The 23,726-nt window shown below is 42.2% G+C and overlaps 1 protein-coding gene across 6 annotated transcripts in view; it reads right to left on the bottom strand.

Moving 5' to 3' along the window:
• The window catches only part of pde4cb (phosphodiesterase 4C, cAMP-specific b), an 88,637-nt gene that overhangs the window by 21,023 nt on the left and 43,888 nt on the right, over positions 1 to 23,726 (bottom strand). Inside the window, exons 1-2 of one of the 6 annotated variants that reach the window (XM_018745898.1) lie at positions 21,535 to 21,660; positions 20,693 to 20,967 (exon numbers count right to left, since the gene is read on the bottom strand). The exons of 4 other annotated variants lie outside the window; for them this stretch is intronic. In XM_018745898.1, coding sequence (XP_018601414.1) covers positions 20,693 to 20,820 — 128 coding nt within the window. In that variant the 5' untranslated portion in view covers positions 20,821 to 20,967; positions 21,535 to 21,660. Of the gene's footprint in view, positions 1 to 20,692; positions 21,661 to 23,726 lie in introns of those variants that run through there. One more of the 6 variants, XM_018745901.2, reaches the window with a different exon arrangement.

Here is a 23,726-nt window from a genome sequence, read left to right as displayed (position 1 = left end):
CTGGCGTCTTGTCCTAGGTGTGCCCCCTCCCCCTCCAGCCTTGCGCCCTGTGTTGCCAGGTTAGGCTCTGGTTCATTGCAATCCCGCTTGGGACAAGCAGTTTCAGAAAATGTGTGTGCGTGGGTCTCCATTTTTAGCTTCAGTGGAACTATTTTGGTTCTTCGGCATGCACTGAACCTGACTGTTCTGTAATCTGTAGAGTACAATCCAGTTATCTGACAAAATATGCACTATGGGAGAGCATGGGGTGGAGAAAAGCATAAGGGGGGAAAGGTTGGGAGGGAGGGGGAGACAGAGAGGGATGGTTATGGGTATTCATATGACAAAAGTACTAATTATCTGACCTTATCTGCACACAAAGCAGATAGATAGAGAGGACGAGCACATGATGAGGTAGAGACAGATAAGTAGGAGCTTGAGTGTTAAAAAAAGGCACACTCAGGGTTTCCACCGTCACGTTCTCTTTTTTTGCTTTCTTTCATTTAATTTGAATGGTGTCGTTCCCTTGGCAGTTTCTTCACGTTATGTATGCAGGGCTCTCTCTGCCACGTGGCTGTGCAGTCATCTGCTAAATATAGTTTCTCTTGGCGAAGGAGCCGAGGCACAGTGGCTATTAATAGCCTTTCAGGTAGAGTGAATATTCTGCACTGCGAGCTTGACGGCTTTTCTCCATTCATAAATACTGAGCCGCAGAGCTACCTGAAGCCATTGCATTGTTACTTTTGTTCTTTTGAGGGACAATACTTCTCTAGAATTTCCTTTATTTAAGTTTCATGGGTTTTCTATAGTTTCTTCATTTCTTTGAGTATTAATTTCTATTTCTTTTTTTTTTCCAGAAAAAACTCCTATAAATCTTGGTTTCTATTCTGGATCCATGTCTTTTACAGAAATAACATTTTCAAACCTATATTGAATGGTATAAAAAACTGTTATATCTTAGTCTGTACACTGTGTATGTATGTCATGGCAGCTTCGATTAAAAAATACTTTTAGGCTAAAAACTGATGAATACATATTTTAGTTGCATTCACAGAGAGCGGAATAAATATGCAGTAAATAAACATGCCCTTTCATCTCAAAGTGGTATTTTAAGGTCTAAACACATTGCCCCCAGGCATTCATGGAACTGGGGATACTTGGCTTGATGCTACAGTAACATCGTCACAGCTTGACTAAAATAGATATAGAAGAATGCTCATTTCACACAGAAAATCCTTTGGCTGACAAAGAAAACTGACTGCTATCCTGACATTAGTGACCTTAACATGATGGGTGTTATTAGGGCGTTAGGCTGTGGTGGATGATAAGGGAATAAATGTAATAAGGCTGGGTACCATGCACATGGACTCCTCATTATTCAAGCAAGCCAGTGTAGAACTCCTGTGAGTACCATGGCTAATAGACCCATTCCTCACATCAGGGGATAAATTTGTTCTATAAAATCAGCTCGTTAGGCAAAGTTCCATTGTGAGGTGGTCGAATTACAATTATTTCGACCCCGCTCAGCACAAGTGGTGTTGACAGTGGAATAGAACGGAAAAAGCAATCCATTCTTAACGAGAAAATATCACTTAAAATCAATTACCAATGGAGGAAGGTAGTGTCTTCTAATTCTAATGTCTCTTTTTATTATTATTTTTTTAAAATCTTATTTATATCTTATTGCATTTTAAATGGTCCCTGGACAGCTTGTGTTTAAACAGTGTGGTTCTAACTTAAAAAGATGCCCCACCAGTTGAGTGTTCTCTTCCTCGTTTTGAATTAAGACAAATTCCTATGAAAAGGCTTATTTTCTGCAGCTGGTGTGGAGTATAGCATGTCTTATATGGTTTTCAAATACTCTCTTTTACTAATTTTAAACTGAGTTGTTGGTCTCAAGGACGCATTACAGCAACCATCCGAGGTGATTATGGTGTTTGCAAACTAAAGAACGGTATTGCAAATACACTCATCAAACTTTTATATTAGTATGCAAGCTTATCTGAAAACCAGCAACTGTCTTACATTGGGACTGTATTGTTCTTTTTTCCACTGGCTAAAATAGCACAGGAGTAAACACAACTGGTATTCTTTTTCCACCCACTGGGGAAGACAAATGACCATCTAACTGGCAAAATACCATTATATGGAATTAGCAACCTATTGGTTTTGAAAAGGTATATATATTCATAAACTGCTGTAATGGTTTTCTGTTGTATAAGACCCTGTTATAAGAGAGCTGAGGGTATTTTGGGTTTCCCAGACACCTGACAAGTTGTTACATCCCAGGGAAAGGGAAGATTGAGGATAAAGAGGAGGCTGAAGTTTGCAAAGTTGTGGCGGAACCTCTTACTGCATTGGCCAGCACTTTCTCAGCACGGAGCCACGATCCTCTGTCATTAAGTAGATATTCACTACCACTAGTAAAGACAACCTGCAGCATTTGTAATCAATTGGTCAAATAAACTGCTCATATAAGGTACGGAATGACGGGTTAGGGTTGTACTTTATTCCCACTCCTCTTAATTTTAGGAGAGTTTCCCTCTACTGGTCTGACACAGAACAGCAACCACAAAGGACACCATCAAAGCCACTTGAAGATCTTAAAAGGATGTTCATAAAAGCTAAAAATCATATAATGACAAGTGATATGTGGTGCCAGCTGTAAAGTGTTCTGTGGTCTGTATAATTTCCTTATGTTTCCACATTTGCCAAAAAATAAAAAACAAAAAAAAAACACTAAAATTTCATATGTCCCTTTAAAATGGAAATTACATTACAACACTACAACCATTTCCATGGGTATTGGTTTGGATTAAGGATGTGTTAAGAGCAACATGTTATTTGTTAAATGCAAATGAAACTTTGTTCAATTTTAATACTAGAGGTGATATATGTCTAGACGATTATGTGTTAAGCAAGTGTGTATGACTTCTGTCATTAAAGTGTTTCTTGTTAAAGATCCTGCATTACAAACATTGTTAAATTACATTTATCTTAGAGCATATAAAATGCTCAATTTGTAAAACTGCTCATGGAAAAGCTCTATATACTTTTCTTCAAAAGACCAGTCTGGATCAATGTCTTGAATAGTCAATGGATCTCTGGCTTCTTAAAATATGATCAACAAGAGATGTATAAACTGAAGTTTCTCTGAATATTCCAAAAAAGACACAAATACAATTACTACATCCTCATAAAGCTCTGTAAATAAATGTAATACAGATGTTTTCAAAATATGTTCCTAAGACTGTAACTGGCCAACAGCAGTACTGTTGTGTTATAAAGGTTCAGCGTTTAATTTAGTATTTTGAGCACATTCTTTTACAAAAGCGATTCTCAACACAAGGCAACGTGGAAAAATGGACAGTGAAGGTACAAAAAAGCTGATTTGAGTGAATTCACAGTTTAATGGAGGTCAGGGTTACTGTTTTAATCTGCCCTCTTTTACCTTGACTTACATTATTAGAACTGAAAGGCAGTTTGTAACTTAAAATTATTCATGAGTCCATCCATTATGTCACACAATTTGGGTTTTCCCTGCTCCTGTACAAACTAACAACGTTCACTTGAAGTACATTGGTTTCTTATATTCATTCCTCATTGTTCCCAGGGTAGTTGCTGCTGTGTAGAACAAGTCCAAAAGAGACAGAAAACTGGGATTCTTGTGAAAGACACTCTTAATTACCATTAACTTAAATGGGAAAAAGACAGACTGTGTTTCACCAAACATGCAAAAACATTTTTATGCAAACATGCAAAATTCTTGCTTTAGCTTTTCAACTTGGATAAAATTGAAAACTAAGTCCACAATATCAGAACTAGTCTACACACCTTGAAATCCAGATGTAAGACCTATATTTGTAAAATAACATATATTTATATTTTGTCACTGTTATTTTCTATTTTTATATTTCTATATTTCTATTATTCATGTGGGGGGTGCGGTGGTGCAGTGGGTTGGACCAGGTCCTGCTCTCTGGTGGGTCTGGGATTCAAGTCCTGCTTGGGGTGCCTTGCGACAGACTGGTGTCCTGTCCTGGGTGTGTCCCCTCCCCTCCAGCCTTACGCCCTGTGTTGCCAGGTTAGGCTCTGGCTCTCTGCGACCCTGAATGGGACAAGTGGTTCAGCAAGTGTGTGTGTGTGTGTGTGTGTGTGTGTGTGTGTGTGTGTGTGTATTATTCATGTTATCTTCTATTTTTTGTCATTTTATTCTGTTGTTCTTGGGTAGTACTGTGGTGGAGCAGGTGCCTTGCAGCTCCTGGGCTGTGAGTTTAGATGTGCATTTGAATCCAGCAGTGTCTGAAGTTTCCATGTCTTCCTTGTGTACATGGGGGTTTCCTTCAAGTACTCTGGTTCCCCCCTGACAGTCCAAAGATATCTTTTAGGCGATCCGGTGATTCTAAATTGCTCAATGTGTATGTGTGAGTGAATGAGTGTAGGTGATTGTACTGCGAAGGGCTGCAGTCCCACCCAAGATATACTCTGCCTCATGCCCTATGCTCCTTGGATAGGCGCTATATTGCCACGACCCTGCATTAAACAAGAGTTTGAAATGACAAAAGTAGGGACTCTGCTTATCTCTTTTTAAATGCTGTTTTTTGTTTTATTGAGTTGTTCCTTCACCATTCCTTCAGAATGAAGTACTGTCACAAAAAAAAACAAGTAAAACATATAAAATAAAATATTCAAGTAAAAGTACTCATCCAAAAACTACCAAAAAAGGGTTCTTAATGTTTTGAACAACTAGCAATGTTCTAAACAGCTTCAAAATACAATTTCAATCACTGAAAACATATTTATACATTGTTTCAGCAAAGTAAATTTACTGTAGCAATAAAGATGAAGCCAATTAGACTAAACAAATAAATACAAAAGAAGTAAAAGAACAAATGTTAGATATTAAGTATTTGCCTACTAAGTATTATTCTCAACCATTATTTAGCTGATGCTGAGTATACTGTAAGCTACTTAGTTATTACCCATTTAAAGAAATGGCTCATTTTTACTGTTGTAAATCAGGAGAAGTAAATTGATCAAGGCTACTACAGGGGGAGTGGGGACTGAAACTTGTGTATTTGCATTTCAAGGCAATGGCTCCAACCACCTCACTACTAACTGCCAAAAATGAGCAGTTATATCATTCATTTGCCATTTAGCTGACACTTTCATCCAAAGTGATTTACAACTGTTTAATCATTTATACTGCAGGGTTTATTCTGCAGCTATCCAAGCAAAGACACTGCATAAAGTGAACAGAACAGTGGCAGGAACAGGATTCAAGCCACTTATACTTTCAGGTCATACATATCATAATGCTTACCATTACATGTACTACCTGTCCCATAACAGGAAAACCCAGGGCAGAGCAACAAGCTGCCGTTACCCTTTAGGAGCCTAGTGGAGGAGATTACAGTAATGTGGGCAAGGGAACTGCTGCAATGCAGAGACTGGAGCGACCCAAGCATTGCTGGAGCAGGCAACAAGGTAAGAACTGGAAGGAAGTGGTCTGCACTGGCAGCAGCGGGACAGGCAGAGTCCCGGCTGCAGCACATGCCGGTCGTGGGCACTATGGCTCCTGGAAGAGCAAGTCTGGGAAGAGTTCCAACACAGCAACATGACAAGGAGCAGGGGAAGGAGAGGCACAAGCTCATACAGAAGGAAATGCAGTGGAGGAAGAACTGATTAGATAGTGGCAAACACTGGCTTGGATACAAGCTATATAGGAAATTGAGTGCAGCAAACAGTGTTGTCTAAGTTAGCTATATAAGTGACGTTCCATTGACTGCAAACAGAGTTCGTCACCTTGTCAATGAATAGTTAGCAACCTAGCTAAACAACAGGAGAAGAGCAAGAACTTACTGTATCATGGTTTTTCGAGTGGATGTGGAGTTCTGTGCACTGACATTGACATCCTTTGGCAGACAAAAATGTCAAAGTACATGTGAATTATCGGTGGATGTGCTGCATACCTTTCAGAATTTGTTTAGCTATGTAGCCAGTACAGGGGGTCCCGTACTTATGAACTTTCAAGTAACAAACTCTTCAGCTGTTCTGGACTTTTTTGAGAAGTATTTCTAATTATTTTGTATAAACAGAGCTAGTATGCAATGAAAATTGCACTTCAAAGCTGCCCCTGACTTGCAAACTGATAGAAATTGCAAAAAGGGTGCGCAGCCATAAGTCTGCCAGTAACCTGGTCTTTATTGTGCTTTCTTATTTGCAATGGGACACAAATAACAAACAGGGGATTCAGAATGCACAGGTATGTGCATAAGGCCGCTTGCCAGCCTGATGTCCCCGAGCTGCTCAGTAGGAGAGAGACAGAGTCTGCTGCTCTCTTCCTATCCAAAATGTGGAGCTGTCATGCTTGCTGACATTTACTCTATATTTACTTGTTTAGCAGACACTTTTCTCCAAAGCAATGTAAAACTCGAGTAAACAAAAGTGCATTTCACCAACAGAGTCCCATCATGGGTCCCCTGGCCTGCTTCATGTCACATTTGACTAAAACTTCTTGAGTAATGAACTGACTCTTGGTCTTTGTTAAGTTCATGAGCACCGGACCCACTGTATGTTTTTAGGTGAAGGTGGGTGCACATGACATGGTAGTGCAGTGGGTTTAGCCAGTTCCTGTTGTGTGGCAGATCTGGGGGTTCAAGCTGTGCTTGCGGTACTTTCTGATGGACTGGTGTCCCAGTCTTAGATGTATTTCCTTCCCTTCTGGCCTTGTGCCCTGTGTTGCTGGGTAAGGCTCTGGCTCATTGGGAGAAGTGGTTGGTTGGATGTCTATAAACAAAATTCTAGATACAAGGGTCTGTAGTGACGGGTTGCAAAGAGAATCAGGAGAGAAGCAGAAAAAACTACCCAGCTCTACTATGAAATAAGGAACATGTATTCAGAAGTTACATAAAATATTGGATTATAAAACATTCACAGAGTTACATCAACTTTATGCTTTTCTCCAAAGCAACTGACAATATTAAAATTATTTACCCATTCATACAGCTGGGTAATTTTACTGGGGCAATTTAGGGCAAATATCTTGCTCAAGAACACTAGATCCAGAAGTGGGAATTGAACCTGCAACCTTTGGGTCCAAAAGACCACTACACTATCATACCCCACCGAAAGTGACCCCTACGCTGTCAGAATTAGAACTACAACAATTATTATCACACATAATCACATCATCTATCAGGGGTGCAGTCTTTTTTATAAAGGAAAATAGAAAATTCATCAGAATGAAATAAACCTATTAAAATGACAACTTCTGTGTACTATTGTTCCTGACCATCACCGTCTTGTTTACACAGCATGTGCATTTAAAACATTAAGTGGAATATAATTACTATGTTGGTACCTGTGAAGTAGTGCAGTGGGTTTAGTCAGATCCTGTGCTCTGTTGGGTCTGGGGTTCTTTGCAATGGAGTGCCATCCTGTCTTGGGTCTGTCCTCTCCCTCACCAGCCCTGTCCCCTGCAGTGCCCAGTTAGGCTATGGCTCACTGCAACCCCATGTGGGACAAACGGTTCCACACAGTGTGTGTATTAAAAAAAAAAAATTACAAACTTTATGTAACTCAGTTCTAAAACGATATGTTTAATCATAATTCTCCAGTAGCAGTAATAAGCAAATCAAAATACACACACACACACATTTTCAGAACCGCTTGTCCCTTACGGGGTCACGGGGAACCGGAGCCTACCCGGCAACACAGGGCGCAAGGCCAGAGGGGGAAGGGGACACACCCAGGACGGGACGCCAGTCCGCCGCAAGGCACCCCAAGCGGGACTTGAACCCCAGACCCACTGGAGAGCAGGACTGCGGTCCAACCCACTGCGCCACCGCACCCCCCAAATCAAAATACTTCAGACAAATATATTAACAGTATTTAAAAAATAAAAATTCAGGACTTTCACGGTTCTTTTTACAACCCTTTGGATCCAAAGCCAGTAACTCTAAGTACTATACAACAGCTGTTCAACGCCCCACAAATGAAACTCTTCTAAAATTCAACCATCACATAATGGACAAAACTTACTAAACTTATTTAAACACAGATGTTATTTAGTTAGGGGGGTGCGGTGGTGCAGTGGGTTGGACTGGGTCCTACTCTCTGGTAGGTCTGGGGTTTGAGTCCTGCTTGGGGTGCCTTGTGGCGGACTGGCGTCCCGTCCTGGGTGTGTCCCCTCCCTCTCCAGCCTTACGCCCTGAGTTGCCGGGTAGGCTCCGGTTCCCCGTGACCCCGTCTGGGACAAGTGGTTCAGAAAGTGTGTGTGTGTGTTATTTAGTTATAATGTTACTTCTCCTGAACGTTGAACTAGATTGTCAGTTAAGGTGGGAAAAAACTCAGCAATAACCTCTGGTCAAGAATAAACAATGTCAAAACATTAATCACTACTGACCAAAACAGCTCAAACTACAACGGTGTTACTATAAGACAGCTGAGATGCAGACCACATGTACTTGATGTCATGAAGGCTCATATTTTGAACTGAAATTCTCATGAGGGATTTTTACAAGTGCTAATTTTAAGGTAAAAATTACAGGTGCTCATAATTGTAAAGTCTCATAACAGAAGCATTCGTTATGTGAAGGAAGACAGCATCCACTTCACCTGAAATTTAAAAAAGAAAACAAAGGAAAAATACATGCACACAATCTGAAGCTGCTTGTCCCAAGCAGGGTCACAGTGAGCTGGAGCCCAACCCAGCAACACAGGGTACAGGGCTGGAGAGGGAGGGGACACACCCAGGACAGGATACCAGTCCATCATAAGGCACCTCAAGCAGGACTCAAACCCCAGACCCACCAGAGAGCAGACACAGGCCAAACCCACTGCACCACCATGTCCTCCCAAAGGAAAAATAATAATGATTAGTATTATTTTGTCTGAAAAATGTTAAATATATGAAACCTCCTGCATTAGGACTACTTCCAGTCTGGCAGTCACAAAACCTTGAAACAGGGCAATGTTACAAAATAATTGTAAATGAGGGCAGAGATGCATCCTGCACAGTAACCTGCATGGACACTGTAGCAGCACAGTGTCACAGTGAGTAGCGCTGCTGTCTCACAGCACCTGGATGGTGCAAGAGGACATGGGTTTAGTCCCCACTCAGTCTGTATGGAGTTTACATGTTCTCCCCGTGTCTGTGTGGGTTTCCTCCCACAGTTCAAAGATGTGCTGTTCAGGTGGATTGGTGACTCTAGATTACCCATACTGTGTATGTGAGTGACAGACAGAAAGTGCGTTTCACTGGTGTATAGCTGAGTAACTCATTGTAAGTAGTATATCTTGAAGTGTAAGTCAACTTGGGTAAGTGACTTGTGGGCTGGTAACACTACACAGAGGTACTGGAAGTTGCTCTGTAGAAAAGCATCTCCTAAATGAATAGATATAACCCATATGATTCATGTGGAGCTTGTCTGAAAGCTCAAAATTCTCTCTTTTAGCAGCTTGTGAAAGAACTCAATCGCAAAAAAACACTGTTTTGATGCAACTTCCCGTCTACCAGGAAGAGAGGAGGTGTAAGCAGTCACCTGCAGCGGAGAAAACCAGACCTGCAAATCAAATCGTTCCCCACCTTGTTATACATCTCCTGCGGGTGTTGTGTAATGGGTCTGCTGGTTCAGTCTTGCTGAATATTGCGTGCAATCAGAGGTCGGAATGAAGCAATAACCTCTGTTCACAGGGATGACATCATCACTACCCCTGACAGTAAACATAGTGAGCTGTGATAAAACTTGGACCACAAGCTCTCCTTCTGATGTTGCTAGGTTATATATACACACATTGCAAATATATATTTACACACACACACACACACACACACACACACACACACACATTTTCAGAACCGCTTGTCCCATACGGGGTCGCGGGGAACCGGAGCCTACCCGGTAACACAGGGCGTAGGGCCGGAGGGGGAGGGGACACACCCAGGACAGGACGCCAGTCCGTCGCAAGGCACCCCAAGCAGGACTCGAACCCCAGACCCACCGGAGAGCAGGACTGCAGTCCAACACACTGTGCCACCGCACCCCCATATATATTTACCTTTAGTTGAATTTTTTTCTCCAAAACAACTTTTAATATTACAATTACTCACCCATTTACACAAGTGGGTGGGTTCACTGGAGCAATCTAGGGAAGGTACCATACCAAAGCATACTACAACCAGAGGTGGGGACTGAACCTGCAAGCCCATAGAGCTAAAGGCAGCAGCGCTAACCACAACATTACCACTGGTCCCATAGGAGCTACACTCTGAACTTGAGACATTACTCCTCACTTCTAATCTACACAAACTTCAGCAGTGTTTATTTTCATATGCTAACTCCACACAGAAGGGTGGGGGGGTGCGGTAGGCTTGGCCAGGTCTTGCTCTCTGGCAGGTCGAGGGTTCGAGACCTGGTTGGGGTGCCTTAAGTTGGACTGGTGTCTCGTCCTGGGTGTGTCCTCTCCACCCTGTGTTGCCGAGTTATGCTCCGGCTCACCCGCTTGGGACAAGTGGCTTCAGCCAGTGTGTGTGTAATTCCACATGGTTTTCATAATTTTTTAAATAAACTTAAAAATTAGGACTGAAACATTTGAACACATGTTAGCATACAAAGGAGGGCTGCTTTTCATAGATTTGTCAACTATTTCCTTATTCAAAGATCCCTAATTTGCTTATTGGAGAAACTTTAGGGGTGTACATATGACACAAAAAGCACCTCCTCATTAAGAAACAGAAAAGCAAACAGCATCTCACAACCACAGATCCCAATCTCTGAGTTGACCGCAGTTGGTCATGTCACAGCAGCTGAACCTGAGGCTAAATGGAAACCACAGTGGACTTCCTCTTGCGAAGCAGAACTCATTGTCTTAAACATCACTGGAGAACGAACAGCCTTTTCCTACACAGGCAACAGCAAAATAAGCAGGCACTCATTTTCTATGTGTTATTCTCTGGAGATTAATCTACACAAGGACCCAGTTTGTTCTTTGACTACACATTGTAAGAAGGTCCTGGAGAGGAATTCTTTTGTGCACCTGGCTTCCTTGCATATTCCCTTAGCAAAAGGCTTCTCAAAGAGAAAACAGAGGTTTTTTCTCAGCAGAATCCTTAACCATGTCAAATAGAGGCACATCTGTTACCTGCTCAACAATTCTAAAATTTGCTACAGATACAATGGAAACTGTATTCTGCACTTGGACTTGGACTGTAAATTTGAATATACAAATACCCTGTACTGTAAATATAATAATAATAATAATAATAATAATAATAATAATAATACTGCACTGTGGGCAGTGAGGATATGTCACATTTCTTGAACTATGGGTTTAGACATCAGATTGAATCCAACTACTGTGTGAAGTTTACCTATTCCTTCAAGTGGATTTCCTCCCAGAGGTCAAAGACATGGTTCACGTGGACTGATGACACTAAATTGCCCTTAGTGTCTTTATGTATAAGTGTGTATGATTGCCCTTTGATGGACTGGCATCCCCTCCACAGCGTACCTTGCCTTGCTCTCTATGTTTCTGGGAAAGGCTCCATGGCAGCATAATCCTGAATCAGACAAACAGTTATTAATAAGAGACTTCCCGTCTGGACTACTGCAACTCTCTCCCGTGTAGCCTTCCTGCTAATGCCATCAAACCCCTGCAGCTTCTACAGAATGCTACTGCACAAGTTCTGTTTGATTTGCCAAAGCGTTCCCATGTATCTCCTCTACTCATTTCTCTGCACTGGCTTCCTATAGCTGCCCAAATCAAATTCAAAACCCTGGTTACTGTGTACAAATGCACCAGTAGAACTGCTTCCAACTATTTACAAGACTTAAACCCCAGCTAGGCCCCTTTGCTCGTCTACTTCTGCTCGCCTGGTGGTCCTGCGCACGAAAGGTAAAGCTCGGAGGTTCTCGGTTCTGGGTCCGTTGTGGTGGAATGACCTTCCCCTGTCAGTCAGAACTGCAGAAACTCTTGTCTACTTTCAAGAAAGGTCTGAAAACTCACCTTTTCCAGATCCACTTAGCCCATGATCTCTCCAGCTCATTTACTGTGTAACTGTTCACGCATCGTAACTCCATAAGTATCCCCAGATACAACCTTTATTCAGCCACTACTCTGGCATTGTACTTGCTTATTTGTGTATCTTACAATATTTTTAAAAAAAATTGTTGGAAGGTATTGGGATTTGTCTATCCTGTGTTTTATGCACCTTCTCAATCAATGAACCTTGGTGCAGCAAGTGGTAGGTAACAAACTACATTTGCTTGAGACTTTCATGTCTGCAGCTATGTCTCCTTCTCTTAATGTAATGCATAAATTGCACTTTTTGCTGAGATGTACGTCGCTTTGGACAAAAGCGTCTGCTAAATGAATAAATGTAAATGTAATAATGATGATTATTACTATTATTTTTACTATTATCATTATTAATGCTCACTTTGATTATGCCTTTTTCCAAAGCTGTTAACAGAGTCCAAAGTTGCTGATTGTCCATAAAAAGAATCATAGCAAACATGAAGAAGAGCTTATGATACATTTATTGAGAACTGTTTGGTGTGCTGCACATGCAGGCTGGAAAGAAACACAAAGTGGACAGAGCAACAGTCATGCCATGAGATGTATTTTTGAGAAGTTCTTTTGTGATAGCTCCTGTTTCCCTACCTGGGCTTTTGTCTGCAGCATCTGACTGCTATGAACCAAATACACAAACAATCGACCAGACAAGGATATATGTATGCATGGTTACATCAAGAGAAGACTTCACCTTTAAGGTCTATGTATTTTGTGTTTTCCATAATCACACACTGTAAGGCAGGACTGTGCTTCAAGCAGAGAAGCACTGAATTGCTACATCTCAGCTGAACCATATTCATGGGAGGTTCACACCATCCACATGCCATCTGAAGCCGCTTGTCCCATGCAGGGTTGCGGGGAGCTGGAGAGGACATACCCAGGATGGGACGCCAGTCCATCACAAGGCACCCGAAGCAGGACTTGAACCCCAGACCCACCAGAGAGCAGGACCTGGTCCAACCCACTGCACTCCCCCCTTGTGGGAAGTTGTTTTTTTTTTAAAATTTTTTATTTTATCACCCCAAACCAACCTTCACTTTGCTTTACATTTTCTGATATTTATGGAGAAAACACTACTTTGGGAAGAGGCCTCAGATGTTAACTATCAATCCCAGAAATGTAATGACAGTGATTTATTGTGTCATTTCTCAGACCACACTATCAGAGCTAGGACATAGTGGTCAGAGTAAATGGTCAAATGTAATGTTTTAGTGTAAAAAAGACAGTGCAGCTGCTGTGCAACTGCTGTAGGTTACAGCTAAAACTGAAATGAATCATTATTTGGAAAAAACTAATTTATTCAAATATTATATCATTTTAGTACCTAGAAATGATTTTTTCTCGGAATCAGCCATCCCAATTTTTTGCCTCCTTTATTTCTGCTTCAGGGTGGTTATAAAATAAACATCAACTTATGTCTTAAGTATTCATCCTATAAATGTATATCATATTCATATATCATATGTATAAAGGATTGCTCATATGTATCCTGATTAACAACAGGATTTTAAGTTTGTACACAGGGGTGGCAAAATGAAAGAAGTCTCTGCGATTAGTAAATTCTAAATTCTTTAATGGCCCAAAAGGCTTGATTGGAGCATTGTTCAGACTAGGCCTAATGCAAATGAAAAAAGGCTATTCTGTGATCCATGGGGGTGCGGTGGCGCAGTGGGTTGGACCACAGTCCTGCTCTCCGGTGGGTCTGGGGTTTGAGTCCCGCTTGGGGTGCCTTGCGATGGACTGGCGTCCTGTCCTGGGTGTGTCCCCTCCGGCCTTACGCCCTGTGTTACCGGGTAGGCTCCGGTTCCCCGCAACCCCGTATGGGACAAGTGGTTCTGAAAATGTGTGTGTGTGTGTGTATTCTGTGATCCAACAAAATCTACTTGAAACCCAGAATTTTCTTCTGCCAAAACATCAGCAGAAAATCTTTGCAGACACATTTTGCACAATATCTCAAGTTCACCTGTTGGTCAACTCTGTCTGTAATTTCATGTCCAGAAATGTATATTCAATCAATGATCTTGAAATAAACATTATAAAAATTTGAAAGTGGCCAGATTCTCAAGGTTTTTTGTATCATTTGGAAGTGCACATACCCTTCTGAGTTTTTATGACAGGCTGGAAATGTCAGTATTTCGCTGTTCATTTATACTTCTCAGGAATTTACTATTTTTGTCATATTGATTTTACAACGGGGGGGTGCGGTGGAGCAGTGGGTTGGACCGGGTCCTGCTCTCCGGTGGGTCTGGGGTTCGAGTCCCACTTGGGGTGCCTTGCGACGGACTGGTGTCCCGTCCTGGGTGTGTCCCCTCCCCCTCCAGCCTTATGCCCTGAGTTGCTGGGTTAGGCTCCGGTTCCCCGCGACCCTGTATGGGACAAGCGGTTCTGAAAATGTGTGTGTGTGTGATTTTACAACACTGTATACTGCACAGTAACACAAACCAATAATTCTCTTTCAAAATCATTGCATGATTGAAAAAAAAATACAATTTACCACACTTCTGCCATAACTCAATGTGTTGTCAGTCTTTGATAAAGTCTATATATATTTTTCGTTTGCCATCTGGGGTGTGAATACAGTGGCTAAATCAACATTGTCCAGCTTGCCAGCCTCTTTTGGCAGAGACAGGTCATAAATGTCTTGGTAGCTCCAAATTTCAAGCCAGCAGGACATCTGTATCTTACCTGTTGTGGTCTAAACTGATTGTACTACATCATCAGAAGCACAAAATCCCAAAGATTGCAAGAGATTGTCAGTAGCACTACACTAAGACCAAAATAATTTCTGCAAACTGGCAATTTATCTATTTACCTGACAATAGTAAGTAAATGAACTTGCTTTCCCCTGTTATAGCAAAACACCACATGTGAAAGAATGCTCAATACTCAATACATAATACTCATCATTTAATTCAGGGCAAGGTTAACTTAATTACCTAAGACTTTTTGCAAATGTCCTGCAAAATTCCTGCAAATGTAGACTGTCAACAGCAGCCTGTAGAAAATTTGTGAGTCAACATCAAGTACACCAGAAAGACGGTGCTATTCTGTACAAGACTGCCAAGAGCCAGACATCAACATTATCACCACATTCTCAATGGAACATTGGCTGCCAGGGATTACAAAAGGCATTTTTCACCTGAATCTTATGGATACCAAAATAAATCTCGGAAAAAAAAAAAAAATCATAATTCTACTCTCTACAGTTCCAAATGTTTTGACGTGCCAGTCTGAAGGTCAGTGAATCTACTGAGATGCAGGGCACATTCCCAGGCCCATTATTCCTTCCAGCACTTACATGAGAGGCAATTCCTTTCTCCCTTCCTCTGTCCAAGGATATGAAATCATTCTACCAGCAGCATGCCCACAGTTGAACAGTGATGTGAACTGTACAATCAGTTCTACCAGGCCTCAAAACTGCCAAGCTCGTTTGTATGAAATGGACAATGTGCTCTCAAGATTTGTGGCACTGCCAAATGCTACCACATGGAGCTGTCAGAGGGAGAACCTATAGCATGGGTCAGTTGTGCAATGGCTAATACCTCACCATTGCAAGTGTTTTCTTACATCAGCCCACAGATACATACACACACACACACACACACACACACACTGGCTGAAGCCACTTGTCCCAAGCAGGCTTGCGGCGAGCCACAGCCTAGCCCAGTAACACAAGGCGCAAGGCTGTGGGAGAGGGAACACACCCAGGATGAGACATCAGTCCATTGCAAGGCACCCCAAGCGGGACTCAAACCCCAGACCCATCAGAGAACAGGACCCAGCCAAGCCTGCTGTGCCACCGTGTACCCTCGCCCACAGATGTTGAAGTGCATTTCCTGCAAAATATACGTCTGATTTCATCAGTGGATAAAACAAATAAATGTAATCGACATGGCAAAAAAGTGACAGCTCAGCACTGCTCTCTTCTTTGTGCAATAAAATCACATAAAGAAGCCTGACATTAATGTCCTACTGCACACCTTCGTACCTTTCACAGGTGTCAGTTAAGAATTCATGTGTGTTAATACTTTCTTCTAAGAGTGAATCCTGGTCATGAATGCCACTGCACTTTTACATGTTGGGTAGGGTTAGAGTTCACCCTCAGTCTCTCCTCCAGGCTAATTGTATAAGTTAGTGGACCAGTAAATGACTGATATCTAAAGCCATGGCAAATACACTAGTGACAGATACACTGCGGTGAGGCAGGGGGAGAGGAAGAGCAGCACTTTACACTATATACAGCTCACCAAAACAGGGTACAATAAGGAGTAAAAGAATACTTCAGTTTGAAGAGGTGAAAGTCTGCCAAAATGGCATAAATGATTGCCCAGGAAACTATATCCGTGTTCTTATTGTTTTAGTAGTTTTAGCAGTGTTATAGCTCATTGCCCCCCACAAGAGGACTGGTGGCAGCGGAAATGACTGTTGGTGTGCAATGGAAAGAAGACAGTGAAATCTGAGGCAGGTGGGAGCAATATGTGCCTTCATATTGATAATGGAAAAATTAAAATGTACAAGAGGATGTCTGAAATCCTCATGCTGCAACTCCAGTGGTGGACCTGGGAGCTTCTGTGGCACATGGCATTTGGCTGAAATCAAGCATGCCTTTTAGAATATCCACACCGAGCTACTGCAGGAGGCAGCCGGTGTTCCCGGTTTGTCCGATGAGGGCTCAGCTCATGTCTAGATATTCCCTGTTATAAGCGTACGGTGCTGGCTCATAGAGCTTGAGTGCAGTTTACAGCTGTGCTCTTATAAGGTGTGAATACGACATGGTGGCCGAGCATAACCTTCTCACTGATGAAGAGGGACACAAGAGATACTTACAATTGTTTCCCCAAAAGCAATTCGCCGGGCATGTCATGGGTTGTGCAATCGAGGTTGTTTAATGAATCTGACAGACTACAGAGAAGAACATGGAGTACTGCTGCGGTAATATGACACGAACAAGGGGACAAAGCAAAGCAGGCCCACACCTGGCAGCAGCCGCATGGCCTCGACCGCCCCCCCCCCCCCCGAGGATGGCCCGACGCAGGAGCACACGCAGCCTACCCACGGAGCCTGATTATGGGGACAGCAGGGGAGTGTTTTATTTAGACGCGGCATCGATTGCCACGGAGTGTCCTGCATTGTGCAATGAAGCAGGGAATTAGGCTGGGAAGCAGCTGAGCACAGAGGCTCAATGCACTGACCACAGGTTGGCGGCCAGGCCTCTGTCTCTGCAAAACAACAGGGGACAGGAGGCAGCTCAGAAGGGCTTCGGTGCAGAGCCGGAGTGCCGGACGTCTTGAGTACATTTCAATAAGCAAGTGACTAAGCGATTAAGAGAAGCGATGAGACAGGTAATGCCACTTTGAAAGAAAATGAAGCCTTTACGACCTAAAGAAGAGTAGAAAGCAGAACTGAGATTGCTACTTTTACCCAGTGACCAATAAGATTTGGGATTTTAAAGGATCTTTGCGATCTTGCCTGTCATGTTAAAAGACATGAGAACATTAATATTCAAGTTAGACTTTTTTTTTTAAATTATAATGCATGTAAATTTATTGGTGACAAAAGGCTTATTTAGTTAATTGAAAAGCATAGGCAGAATCCTCTGTTCACCTGTTGAACTGCTGGACATGTCTCAAATCTTCATACACCTCACAACGGAGGATAATAAACTGAGCAACAGATGGATGCTGCTTCATCAGTGCAAAGCCATGCAGGAATAATACTTCAAGGTGGATGTGAATGTCCGGATCATTTTTACCAGTTAAGTTTACAGTAAGGTAAATGTCATTGTCAATGTGAACACAGTCTACATGCTTTATACCAATCCCGTTCATGTTAAAATGTGAATTTTATGTCATGGCACCATCTGAATGCAATTTTTTTACAGAATGGTTTCATGTTAAATGCCATCCCTTCAGTACTGCATAACATATATGCAGTTCATTGACCAAAAGAGGTTATTTTAAAAGATTGACTTTTTTAAGAGACTCTCTGGAACGGATGCAGAAGAACAAATAAATACTACATGGACTAATTTGTGTCATTACCAATTGCCAACCACTAGTAACCTTACTCTGCTATTACTCTAACTGGCAGATTGACTGGTGTTTTTGTGCTGGATGATGAAATAGAGATCGTTCATATAGATTTTAATAATTTAGCAATTATTAGTTATAACAAAATTTGGAATTGTGAGACCAACTAATCTTTGTGACACCCTGTCCAGACATCTTCAGATATATCACGTAGCTACGTAGATGTATCACGTAGATATATCGCAGTGTTTGTTCTTCCCCTGTATGAGACTGGCCAGTTCATTTGGATGAAACCCAATTAATCAGACTCCATCCCTCTCTAACTACCTCATTATGGCAGAGGTCAAGAGGACATTTGGCAAGATATTCTCAATTCAATTCCAACAGCTGAGGCTAACATTAACTGTATTCTGTTATTGTTTTCATTTTTGGATCATGTTAATCAAGTGACCCCTCCTCAACTGTTAAACTTAATAAAACAAAACACTAAACAAATACCGAAAAGAAGATTTTTAAAATAGTAGCCATACTCTTAACATATGAGTTGCTTTAGAAAAATATACTCAACCTACTGTAGCATTCAAAGAGAACTGACAAGTCAAAGGATTGCTTGTGTTTCTGGCTTGGACTAATGGCTCACTCTAGAGTCTATGGGCCATAATTGGCCCTCCTTGCTGAGAAATTCCACTGGAGACATGTTACAAGGACATGTGGAACATATCATCATTAATATCCATAACTGTGTTCATACTGCCCCCACCCCTGATCATTAAAACCCTGTGTTTCGAGGTGTTGTTTTATTGAACAGTAGATTACCATGTATGGCTGTCTTCCAACCCCTTTTCTGTAGCATCAACAAAGGACAAACAACCGGAGACAAATGACGTGTCTAAGACAGAGAAGCATGGCAAGTTGCTGAGTGTACGCTCACAGTTTTAGTGATCTGTACTAAATATTGTGTCAAATCTGTTCAGAACGGCTCCTTTGGAACTTGAATGATTTATTTTTTCTCCTTGCTGAGATTTTAAACTCCAGCACTGTCAAGGATCCGAAAAGATCAGATTGATCATGAAACCATGAAACCATAAGACCATGAAACTCCCTGTTCTGCCCCAGAAGACCACAGTTTGAGTCCCTTAGAGACATTATTAACCTGACTAATTTGCTCACCGCTTCCATGCTGGCTAATGAAATCCTGTTTACCTAGTGCCTCTTTAAAACTCTATTTTAAAAGCCTTTGATGAAATAAAGAGCAAAATAATTAAAAATTCTGAAAAAAATCCACATTTAAATCAGCAAAGTTCAGAAGAAAGGCACAACAGGCATATTGTTTAAAAAAATGAACAGAACTGTAATACTTCATCACTATTTCAGATAAACCAATTGAAAAACAGTCTAATGGCAGCTGCTTTTCTGCCCAGTGGTCAGTTACAGACGTACTGATAGTTGTTTCCTAAGCAAAATCTACTGTTGAATTCTTTCAACCGCAGAAGCAGCAAGCCTCCTTTCATAATTTAATAAGCAGATGATAATATCAGTGACACAAGTTTAATGATGTCATCTGGTATATAGAGCACATAAATGACACCCTAGGCAGCTGTGCGCAGTGGAAGGCGTAGCTCAGGGAAGCATGCTCCCAGCTGGGAGGAGGGTGCCTCGCTGCTCTCTGTTTGGACTCCCTGGCTACAGTATCACACCGGAGCATGATTTCCTGTCCTTCATGAAGCTGCTGCATCATCTCTCTGTTAGAATTTTATTTTATTAGTGTGCCCTGCAGAATGTCCTCACATAATGACCATGTTCCAATACTTGCGTGTTTTCTTCGCTCATGTTTAAAGTAGCAGAGATGTTGAGAGTAAGCTGGGTATGGGGCTGTTGGGGAAAAAGACAAAGCAGCTATAACTGAGGAGAACAGGACAGAATGTGTTCTCTTACACGAGTTTGTGGAGTGCACAAAATAAATACAAAAAAATGTTATGTTTCCATTCTTTTGATATGGAGACATCCTATATTTTAGCCAGAAGAACAATTGCTCTTGTACAGCAATTTTGTTTTTATTACAATATCTAATGTAGTTCCTTTGAACTGCATCTGATCTACTCTTGCAAGTGTCCTCTTGGGACAAAGTGTAACGTCCCCTTCCATCTATTGTCATCTGTTTTGAGTTTATTGTTGGCATTGTGAGTTGACTATGCATTGCAACCTGAAGGACGTAGACTGGAAAGAGTTCTACAAAAAAGCTTATAGTGAAAGTGGACAAGGTGAACTTCACCTGTGCAGCAAAGCATTGAGTTTGCTATTAACTGAATTCTGAGGAAGACATCAACATTTCACCTCTACTGGATTCTTGATGTACAGTTGCCTGAAGCCACACACTTAGCCACCTAGGATGGCAAAACACACCAAGAGCAGGAGTGTACAGAGCTCAGAGTAGTTCTGAGGTGCCCCCAAGAAACCACGAGCGGTGCTGAATTGAGAACCTCTCCAATTCCTCTATGAATGGGCATTCCAACTCAAGACAGAGTACAAAAAACGAAGTAAAAAAGTACATACTGCTAACTGGACTTTCCATGAATGGGTATATTAATACAGAAAGTATATATTACCGCCTGCGCTTTTGGATGATGTCGATGGGCCGGTTGACAGCATAAGGCGAGCCGCAGATATTTCCATGCCGCACCTTGAAAGCCCGGTCAGCAGGGGGAAAAAACATACAGTTTGTTGGCAAACTCATGTTTTGGCCGTTCCTTCCTCCCGCCGTCCCGTCGCGCTCCCTTGTCTCCTTCCTTTCTTCTTGATCGGCCGTGGGGACACTAACGTGCGTCGGTCCTCTTCCTTTTACATGACCCTGGTTTCCTGAAGCTCAGCCCCGTTCCCATCGCTGCTCCAAACAAAAATTATGTTTGAAAGACAAAAGAAAACAGGCAAAAAAAAAAAAAAAACTGACCCCAGAAAATACGAAATTAAAATGTACAACTTTAGTGATAGTTTTATCAATTTATCATGCTCTGGTAAGGCGTCTTCTTATTTGTGGTTTGTCACTCTTCTCTAAATTTCTCCTCTTGCAAACCCGCTTTTCTTCTCAAACAGTGACACTTTTCGTCAAAATGATATGTCTTCAACCGGCTCTGATGCTAAAGTTTTTCCATGGGGTGCTTCTCATCCAAATCATGCTCTGTGAGCTCACAAGCTGAAGTCGAAAATTTAACGCTAACAGCTGAAAAGAAATGTGTCACAATTTCTCCTGGAGAAAGAGAATGAGTGGAACAGGCACACTATCTGGGTTTCCATCTCTCCATTCCAAAGTGACCGGCTCTCATGGTCTTTTTGCAGTTATTCATGGTTTCGTTTTTTTCTGCAGTTTTCTTTTTCTCTCTCTCACACACACACACACACACACACGCACACACACACACGCACACTCGCTCCTGTGCGCTCTTTCACTTACTCGCCTTCCTCTCCACCTCTCAAGAGCTTAGCCCCCCACCTGACCCCAACTCCTTCTGACAGCTGAAGTCATGTACAGTAAGAGAGGAGCCTCTCCGCTGTGCTCCCAGACACACTGGCCAAGCGCTCTGTGTGTGCGTGTGTAAGCAAGTGCCAGTTGGACTGTGAGGTCAAAACTCAGAAAGGGGGCGGCGTCAGAGGCAGCGTGACTGCAGCCCTCCCACAGCGTCGCTGCAATTAACTCTTTACGGCAATCCTGCAGTGCACACACACACACACACACACACACACACACACACACACACACACACACACACACACACACACGCCCAAGCACACACTGTGTAATTACGACCACGTGAGGGACAGTTTCAGTTAAATCCCTTGAAGGGAAACATTTAAAAGCATACGTTGTACTTGAGATTAATATTCTTTTTCAAGTTTTCACGTGTCCTGCCAAATACAGACCTTCCCTAAGCAATGAGAAATGTTGTGCTTCACACGTTAAACAAATGAGGTTTGTCACATTTCCAAGAGCCATTCATGGTTGATTGCTCTTAGGAAGAAATGATACCAGTCTCCTTTCATACCTCTTTTGACATGGTTCACATCCAATTCATACCACACACACACACACACACACACACATACACACACACTGACTGAAGCCATTTATCCCAAGCGGGGTCGCGGTGAACCAGAGCCTAACCCGGCAACACAGGGCGTAGGGCTGGAGGGGGAGGGGACACACCCAGGATGGGACACCAGTCTGTTGCAAGGCACCCCAGGACTCAAACCCCAGACCCACCACGGAGCAGGCACAGGCCAAACCTGCTGCAGCACTGTGCCTCCTCAATTCATACCACTCTGTTTTAAAGTAATCAAGCTGTATAGACATTGAGGAAGAATCAATAAGAAAAATGGCACATGTACAAAAGCGATTGTTAACAAAAATGAGTAGCCGAGATGGCGCGCCTGTGATGCTGCCCTAAAGAATATCAGTTTCCTACATGTAAAACAAAGCTATGAACTAAATATGTGGAATATATCAGCATCTTCAAACCATGGGTATGGATTGAGAGATAAAAAATAATAAAGAGTAGCAGACTAACTATACAGTCATGAGCTAAGACGCGTTCTGATGAAATCAGGAGGCCTTTATAAATATTTAGTCAACGTGAGAGCAGATCCCTTCCACATGTGCCAGAGGGTCTGGTGGAGACAGGGGAAGAGGGAATTATTTTCACAGGGCCTGTGACGTAGGAACCGCTGAAGGGGGTGTGATTAGGAGTGTTTCCTGGAAACCGGTTTGTACAAATCACAGGAAAGACTGTCCCCCACACATCTGAGTTTATATAAAGTAGATGTTTAGAACCTGCCGCCTCTGTACACCAAAGTTCAGAGGTTAAATTACTGTGAAGAAATTCGCTCTAAGCAGCGGTCTTGTCACCAGTTCTACACTACCTAGTCCAGGCACCTATATGAGATGAGCATGTGCTACCGGCAATCTAGAATGAGACTTTATACTCCTTTTGACTTCACAGTGCTCTGTGAGTTCAAGTGAAACAGTCAGTTCCAATACTCCCGTTTAAAGCAATGAGAGCTGAAACCTGGATGCTGAATAAAATGAAGGAAAGTATAAGAAACTCTTGCACACACACACACACACACACACACACCAAACAGTACGCTTGTTTCGTTTTTCCCCACACAGGTTTAACTCAGTCCAGGTGCCATCTTCCCATGGACAGCACACTATGTTTAGTGTTTCCGATGACTCTCCACACTGCAGCCACACCATCTACCGTAGAGCTCAGCTTGCAGGTGAGTCCTAGACACAAACACTTCGGGAAACATTTGCTGAACCGCCTCATAGAAATTCAAACGCTACATTACAGATGTCTTAAGTGTGCTGAAGTTTCCCCGCATGTAGTTGCATATGTTCAGTTGACTTGACAGCTGAGCCATATCAGTTGGCAAATTTTGACAGTCAGGAAGCAAGAGAGCCGCCAAGCCAGTGCGTCTTCACATCCAAGAGCACAGGCTTGAGCAAAGGTATGTACTACACAAATTGTAGTTGTCAGCAGAACCATTCACTCCTCTGTTTAATAACTTTGTCTAGTGTCAGTTGTCTTATTTCCTAACTCCTGTTGGGCTTTTGGCAGTTTTGCTCTCTTTTTTTGACATTCAGTG

This window comes from Scleropages formosus, chromosome 9 (genome assembly GCF_900964775.1).
Source record: "Scleropages formosus chromosome 9, fSclFor1.1, whole genome shotgun sequence".
Taxonomy (NCBI): domain Eukaryota; kingdom Metazoa; phylum Chordata; class Actinopteri; order Osteoglossiformes; family Osteoglossidae; genus Scleropages; species Scleropages formosus.
Note: the sequence above shows the minus strand (reverse complement) of the source record. Positions and strands in the feature narration are given on the sequence as shown.